The following is an 8,867-nucleotide window of genomic DNA, read 5'->3' as shown; positions in this document are numbered from 1 at the left end:
GTATGTAAAGAGGTATTAAGGCTGTGCGTCTCTTCACGCTCCACTTCTTTATCTGTTTATAAAAAGAAGAGGGAAATTTCCAGAGAGTTTAAAAAACCTGCTTTCATTCTCTCTTCCCCTTCCCCAGCACACACACACACACACACACACACACACACACACAGGCGCAGAGCTGAAGGTTTAATGATGTTTAAGGTTCTTCAGCTGAGTGTGTTCTTCTCGGTTCTACCAGCAGCAGGTAAGAAACACTTTACTGTGTGTGGGTGTGGGTGTGTGTGTGTGTGTGTGTGTGTGAGAGAGAGAGAGAGAGAGAGAGAGAGAGAGTGACAGATTTCATTACAACTTTCTCATTATCAGCCCTGTGTCCCCCACTGTCCCCTGTCCCCCATCGTCTACTGTCCACTGCTCTGATTCTCTCTGTATTGTTTTGAGTGGAATATTTTGGAGACACTGTGGGAAACTGGTGGAATTTCCTTTTTCACAAAGACAATAGAAGAAAGGCCTTTGGATCTGAAAGTGAAACTAAACTCATTTATTTAATAGACATTTATTTAATAGAAAATCTCAATACCAGGAGGAGGAAGAAGTATTTGCCCACAAAATTCTCTCTCTGTCTCTCTCTCTCTCTCTCTCACACACACACACACACACACACAATGGCATCAGCGTGAATGCGTGACAGAGAGCAGAGGAAACTACAGAAACATTACAAAAGTCCGTCCGGGTTTTGATTCAGTGTCAGTTTGTTTGTGAATGACAGATGGATGAAATGCTAACTTTAATCGTCCACATATTAACAGTCGGTGCTGTTGGGTCTCAGCTGACGGGTGAGTACCGACTTTTTTCAGTCTGCTTTCTCCAAGACGAGACGCGTGTGTTTCTACAGCACCCTCCTTCACTGCAGTCGTTTACAGTGTTTTACAAAAGAGGAGATACAGACGAGAGAGAGATGAAATAAACCAGACGTCATTAAACATGACTCAAAAATAAACACAGGAACATTCCTGAGAATGAGGCCTTCACACTCTTAATTACAGTGTTATTACAAATATTTAAATAGAATTAAAAAAGACATGAAATTAAAGAGAGAAACACCTAAGAGTGAAGTGCGGTGAAATATTATTGAAAATAAAACCTGACGTCAGAAGAGGAGCAGAATCTGAGCTGGATTTATCCCGTGTTTTCTGACTGGGGGGGGTCTTGTTTCTCAGTGTGTGTGTTGGTGGCCTCCAGAGTAATGTGCATTATTGTTCTGGTCCTCAGGATTTCACCGATTGGGTCTGATTCAGGGGTGTGACGAGAGCAGCTATGATTTCTCAGTGGTGTTTGACGGAGAGAAGCTGGGGTATTACGACTACAAGGAGAATAGGACGGTCCCCACGCTGCCAGAGTTTGCGGATCCTGTCATCGTTCCAGATTTCAGTGAGGAAGCTAAAAGAGGACAGAACACGTGTAAACAACTGCTAGACATTGTAAACCAGGGCAGCGAGAACCTTCCGGAGGAAATCAGTAAGATCTGTCAGACACTGGCCTCCAGAGCAGCGCACTACTTTAACCTCTTTTAAATCCAGGCCTTTTTTCGATTTTCCGTCTACAATTACATACTCAAATCTAGAGCTATATGTTCAGGCAGTGAATAAACTACAGGCATTATCTTACAGCTCTAAGATACTATGTGGTGGCAGTCTTGCCCAGGGGACTCTTTATTTTGAAATATGTACATCTGAGCAAGGAATGCAGAAAGGTTTCACACACTCACCCAGTCACTCACACACTCACTCAAACACTCACCCAGTCACTCACACACTCACCCAGTCACTCACACACTCACTCAAACACTCACCCAGTCACTCACACACTCACCCAGTCACTCACACACTCACCCAATCACTCACTCACTCACCCAATCACTCACACACTCACTCAAACACTCACCCAGTCACTCACACACTCACCCAGTCACTCACACACTCACCCAATCACTCACCCAATCACTCACTCACTCACTCAAACACTCACCCAGTCACTCACACACTCACCCAGTCACTCACACACACTCAGCCAGTCACTCACACACTCACCCAATCACTCACCCAGTCACTCACACACTCACTCAAACACTCACCCAGTCACTCACACACTCACCCAGTCACTCACACACTCACTCAAACACTCACCCAGTCACTCACCCAGTCACTCACACACTCACCCAGTCACTCACAGACTCACTTACACACACTCAACAGGTCACTCACACACTCACCCAGTCGCTAACACACTCACCCAGTAACTCGCACACTCACCCAGTCACTCACACACTCACCCAATCACTCACTCACTCACCCAGTCACTCACACACACTCAGCCAGTCACTCACACACTCACCCAGTCGCTCCCACACTCACCCAGTCACTCACACACTCACCCAGTCGCTCCCACACTCACCCAGTCGATCACACACTCACCCAGTCAATCACACACTCACCCAGGCACTCACCCAGTCATTCACTCACTCACCCAGTCGCTCATACACTCACCCAGTCACTCACTCACTAACCCAGTCACTCACATACACTCACCCAGACACTCACTCACTCACCCAGTCACTCACACACTCACCCAGTCAGTAACTCACACACACATATTCACCCAGCCAGTCACACACTCACCCAGTCAATCACACACTCACCCAGTGAATCACACACTCACCCAGTAAGTAACTCACACACACATACTCACCCAGTCACTCACACACTCAACACTCACCCAGTCATTCACACACTCACCCAGTCACTCACCCAGTCACTCACACACTCACCCAGTCACTCACACACTCACACAGTCACTCACACATTCAAGAAGTCACTCACCCAGTCGCACACACACTCACCCAATCACCCACACACTCACCCAGTCATTCACACACACAGCCAGTTACTCACACAGTCACAAACACACTCAACCAGTCACTCACACACACTCACCCAGTCACTCAAACAGTCACTCACACACTTAACAAGTCACTCACACACTCACCCAGTCGCTCACACACTCACCCAGTCACTCACACACTCACCCAGTCACTCAAACACTCACCCATTCACTCACACACTCACTCAGTCACTCACAAACTCACCCAGTAACTCACATACATTCACCCAGTCACTAACACACTCACCCAGTCACTCAAACTCTCACCCAGTCACTCACACACTCACAAAGTCACTCACAAACTCACCCAATCACTCACAGACTCACCCAGTCAGTCCCACACTCACCCAGTCACTCACACACACAGCCAGTTACTCATACACTCACACACACACACTCACCCATTCACTCACACACACTCACCCAGTCACTCACACACACTCATACTGTCACTAACACAAACTCACCCAGTCACTCACACTCACCCAGTCACTCACACACACTCACCCAGTCACTCAAACACTCACCTTGTCACTCACACACTCACCCATTCACTCACACACTCACCCAGTCACTCACACACTCAACCAGTCACTCACACACACTCATACTGTCACTAACACAAACTCACCCAGTCACTCACACTCACCCAGTCACTCACACACACTCACCCAGTCACTCACACACACTCATCCAGTCACTCAAACACTCACCTTGTCACTCACACACTCACCCATTCACTCACACACACTCACCCAGTCACTAACACAAACTCACCCAGTCACTAACACAAACTCACCCAGTCACTCACACACACTCACCCAGTCACTCACACACACTCACCCAGTCACTCAAACACTCACCTTGTCACTCACACACTCACTCAGTCACTCACACACACACAGCCAGTCATTCACACAATCTCACCCAGTCACTCACACACTCACCCAGTCACTCACACACTCAGTCACTCACACACTAACCCAGTCACTCACTCACTCACCCAGTCAGTAACACACACACATACTCACACACTCACCCAGTCAATCACCCACTCACCCAGTCACTCACACAGTCACTCACTCACTCACTCACTCACTCACCCAGTCACTTACACAAACTTACCCAGTCACTCACACACTCATACTGTCACTAACACACTCACCCAATCACTCTCACACACACAGCCAGTCACTCACACAAATTCACCCAGTCACTCACACACTCACCCAGTTACTCACCCACACACAAATACACACACACCCAGTCACTCAAACACTGACCCAGTCACTCACACACTCACCCAGTCACTCACACACTCATCCTGTCACTCACCCAGGCACTCACACACTCACCCAGTCACTCACATTCATCCAGTCACTCACACACTCACCCAGTCACTCACACACTCACTTATTCACTTACACACTCACCCAGTCACAAACACACTCACTCAGTCACTCACACAAACTCACCCAGTCACTCGCACACATACAGCCAGTCACCCACACACTCACCCAGTCACTCACACACTCACTTATTCACTTACACACTCACCCAGTCAACAACACACTCACTCAGTCACTCACACAAACTTACCCAGTCACTCACACACTCACCCAGTTGCTCACACACTCACCCAGTCATTCACTCACTCACCCAGTCGCTCATACACTCGCCCAGTCACTCACATACACTCACCCAGTCACTCACTCACTAACCCAGTCACTCACACACACTCACCCAGTCATTCACACACTCACCCAGTCACTCACCCAGTCACTCACTCACTCACCCAGTCAGTAACTCACACACACATACTCACCCAGTCACTCACACTCTCACCCAGTGAATCACACTCTCACTCACTCACTCACCCAGTCACTCACACACCCACTCACTGACTTACTCACACTCTCACCCAGTCACTCACACACACTCACTCAGTCACTCACACATTCACCCTATCACTCACACACTCACCCAGTCACTCACACACACAGCCAGTTGCTCACACAGTCACACACACACTCAACCAATCACTCACACACACTCACCCAGTCACTCACACACACTCACCCAGTCACTCACACACACACACACACTCACATTCACTCACACACTCAACAAGTCACTCAAACACTCCCCCATTCACTCACACACTCACCAAGTCACTCACACACTCACCCAGAAAGTCACACACACTCACCCAGCCACTCACACACACTGCCAGTTACTCATACACTCACCCATTCACTCACACACACTCACCCAGTGACTCAAATACTCACCTTGTCACTCACACACTCACCCAATCACTCACACACACAGCCAGTCACTCACACAATCTCACCCAGTCACTCACACACTCACACACCCAGTCACTCAAACACTGACCCAGTCACTCACACACTCACCCAGTCACTCACACACTCACACAGTTGCTCACATAATCACCCAGTCACTCACACACTCACCCAGTCAGTAACACACACACACATACTCACCCAGTCAATCACACACTCAGTCACTCACACACTCACCCAGGCACTCACAGACACTCACCCAGTAACTCACTCACTCACTCTTTCACTCACCCAGTCACTCACACACTCACACAGTCACTCACTCACTTACCCAGTCACTTACACACACTTACCCAGGCACTCACACACTCACCCAGTCACTCACACACACTCACCCAGTCACTCACACACTCACTCAGTCGCTCACACACTCACCCATTCACTCACTCACACACTCACCCATTCACTCCCTCACACACTCACCCAGTCAATTACACACTCACTCAGTCACTCACAAACTCACCCTCTCACTGACACACTCACCCAGTCACTCACACACACAGCCAGTCACTCACACAATCTCACCCAGTCAATTACACATTCACCCAGTCACTCACACACTCACCCAATCACTCACACACTCACCCAGTCACTCACACACAGAGCCAGTTACTCACCCAATCACTCACACACTCACCCAGTCACTCACACACACAGTCAGTTACTCATACACTCACACACACACATTCACCCAGTCACTCACACACACTCACCCAGTCACTCACACACTCACCCAGTCACTTACACACACTCATACTGTCACTAACACACTCACCCAATCACTCTTACACACACAGCCAGTCACTCACACAAATTCACCCAGTCACTCACACACTCACCCAGTTACTCACCCACACACACATACACACACACCCAGTCACTCAAACACTGACCCAGTCACTCACACACTCACCCAGTCACTCACACACTCATCCTGTCACTCACCCAGGCACTCACACACTCACCCAGTCACTCACATTCATCCAGTCACCCACACACTCACCCAGTCACTCACACACTCACTTATTCACTTACACACTCACCCAGTCACAAACACACTCACTCAGTCACTCACACAAACTCACCCAGTCACTCGCACACATACAGCCAGTCACTCACAGAAACTCACCCAGTCACTTACACACTCACCCAGTCACAAACACACTCACTCAGTCACTCACACAAACTCACCCAGTCACTCGCACACATACAGCCAGTCACTCACAGAAACTCACCCAGTCACTTACACACTCACTTATTCACTTACACACTCACCCAGTCACAAACACACTCACTCAGTCACTCACACAAACTCACCCAGTCACTCGCACACATACAGCCAGTCACTCACAGAAACTCACCCAGTCACTTACACACTCACCCAGTCACAAACACACTCACTCAGTCACTCACACAAACTCACCCAGTCACTCGCACACATACAGCCAGTCACTCACAGAAACTCACCCAGTCACTTACACACTCACCCAGTCACTTACACACTCACCCACCCAGTCACTCACACATACTCACCCAGTCACTCACGCACTCACCCCTTCACTCACACACACTCATACAGTCACTAACACACACACACACATACACCCAGTCACACACACACACAATCACCTAGTCACTCACACACAATCACCCAGTCACTCACACTGATCCAGTCACTCACACACTCACCCTGTCACTCACACACACTCACTGAGGCACTCACACATAGCCAGTCACTCACACACTCACATTGTCGCTCACACACACACAGCCAGTCACTCACACAAACTCACCCAGTCACTCACATACTCACACAGTCACTCGCACACTCACCCAGTCACTCACAAACCGATGTGTTTACAATGAGACGTTCTGAGGACAGTCCAGAGTCTGATGAGTTTATTATAATAATGTGTTGATTGTTTAAAGTCTGATTGTGTGTAATGACGGTCTCTGTCTGTGAGGCAGAAGCTCCGTTGGTGTCCCTCTACTGGAAGACGGAGGTGAAGCTGAGGGTCAGTAACTCTCTGGTGTGTCGGGCGAGTTCCTTCTTCCCGCCGCCGGTCACTGTTTTCTGGACGAAGAACAATCTGAACGTGACGGAGGGCGTGAGCCTGGGCCCCTACTATCAGAACTCAGACGGGACGCTGAGCGTGTTCTCCACTCTCGGCTTCACTCCGGAACCGGGAGACATCTACAGCTGCACCGTGAAGCACCGCGCCCTGGAGGGCTCACAGACTCGGATATGGGGTGAGTACCGTGGGGAGGCGGGGTCACAGGGATGAACAGAATCAAAATAATCCAGGATTAACCCCCCACATTAAACTCTAATCTAATACACTGTTACCTTTAGAGTACAGAGATATCAGTAATAACCACCAATGTTTTACACGTCCCACACCCTTCATCATCCTGGAGATATTAGAACTCCCAACTTTTCCACTGCAGGGTACCTGCTCCACACAGCTCTACTCGCTTTGTAGAGCGCTCTTCAAGGTTTACACGCCACGGTTTAGTCCCTACTCGACTCGCTCTGAACCACGAGAGAACAGCCACTAAACAAGAACCCGCTTCCAGAACCAGAACCTGATTCACTTGGTGGAGGAGAGTAGGAACCCTGCAGTGGAAATAAACTAATCAAAAACTAAGGGCAACCTCCTTGATGATCTATTTACATCTTTATTTCTCATCTGTCTTTGTGTGTGTGTGTGTGTGTGTGTGTGTGTGTGTGTGTGTGCAGAAGTAGACACGGAGGTGGAGGAGCTGAGTTTGTTTGCCACAGTGCTGTGTGTGGTAGGGGTGTGTCTTGGCATTTTTGGAGCAATTGCTGCAGTCGTCCTCATTGTCAAAGCAAACCAGACACTGAACTCTTAATTTAATGTTATTCTATGAACAACATTTTCTGGGTGTGTCTCAGAAAGTGGGGGTCACTGAAGGGTTTTCTTAGAGTCAATGTTTATTTCTGTTTAATTTCTCTGTATCTCCTCAGGCTCCTCATGTGGGGAATAATTAGATCTTAATTAAGAATCTATTATAGAATCTATTTTAGCGCCACTTTGTGGCCATTTAATGTAATTTCAGAACTCGAACTTTGTTCTTCTTTCTCATGTCAATGGTTGTGTGTTTGACCTTTATATTTTATTACACTGTGTATTCATAGATCTGTGTTTACTGAAGGAATGTGAAGGTCTTGATTTTAAAAGAAGGCAGATACCTACAATGGAAAAAAAAAAAAACCTACAAAAAAAAATCTGTTTCTAGGGTTTAATCAGTAAAAGTGTCAAACAATTAAAGTGAAAATACATTACATACTGTTCCAGGAACTGTATTAATTAAATATTAAACTTGTTTATTTGTTAATTAAACTGTTAATTATTATTAAACATTGAACTGGAAATACATTTCCTCATAGGGTTTTCAAGTTAAAGTCACTAAATTTCACAGGATCGTAGAACCAATAGCCATTAACATTGCATGTGCTTTTAGGAGCGATCCAAATCAAATGGGAATTTTTTCCATAGGAATGCATTTTTAGGAAATTCAAACTGTTCTAACTTTGTCAATTTTCAT

At 47.5% G+C, this 8,867-nt stretch overlaps 1 protein-coding gene across 3 annotated transcripts; it reads left to right on the top strand.

Moving 5' to 3' along the window:
- The first annotated feature begins 114 nt into the window (after positions 1-114).
- LOC136665572 (H-2 class II histocompatibility antigen, A-K alpha chain-like) lies at positions 115-8,173 on the top strand. 3 transcript variants are annotated; one of them, XM_066643214.1, is made up of 4 exons: positions 115-238; positions 1,264-1,509; positions 7,266-7,547; positions 8,038-8,173. In XM_066643214.1, the coding sequence occupies exons 1-4, from the start codon at positions 184-186 to the stop codon at positions 8,169-8,171; spliced, it is 717 nt and encodes a 238-aa protein (XP_066499311.1). In that variant the 5' UTR covers positions 115-183; the 3' UTR covers positions 8,172-8,173. The 3 variants fall into 3 exon arrangements, with proteins under 3 accessions (XP_066499311.1, XP_066499312.1, XP_066499309.1); XM_066643215.1 differs by lacking the exon at positions 115-238 and adding an exon at positions 588-827 and having other exon boundaries at positions 1,264-1,422; XM_066643212.1 differs by lacking the exon at positions 115-238 and adding an exon at positions 591-827.
- The last annotated feature ends 694 nt before the right edge of the window (positions 8,174-8,867 follow it).

The sequence above is a fragment of the Hoplias malabaricus genome, chromosome 14 (genome assembly GCF_029633855.1).
Source record: "Hoplias malabaricus isolate fHopMal1 chromosome 14, fHopMal1.hap1, whole genome shotgun sequence".
Classification (NCBI taxonomy): Eukaryota; Metazoa; Chordata; class Actinopteri; order Characiformes; family Erythrinidae; genus Hoplias; species Hoplias malabaricus.
Note: the sequence above shows the minus strand (reverse complement) of the source record. Positions and strands in the feature narration are given on the sequence as shown.

Coding starts and splice junctions, on each gene's coding strand:
- LOC136665572 (XM_066643212.1), top strand. CDS start 761: ATGGATGAAATGCTAACTTTAATCGTCCACATATTAACAGTCGGTGCT. Junction 1,510..7,265: donor GAACCTTCCGGAGGAAATCA/GTAAGATCTGTC, acceptor TCTGTGAGGCAG/AAGCTCCGTTGGTGTCCCTC. Junction 7,548..8,037: donor CTCACAGACTCGGATATGGG/GTGAGTACCGTG, acceptor GTGTGTGTGCAG/AAGTAGACACGGAGGTGGAG.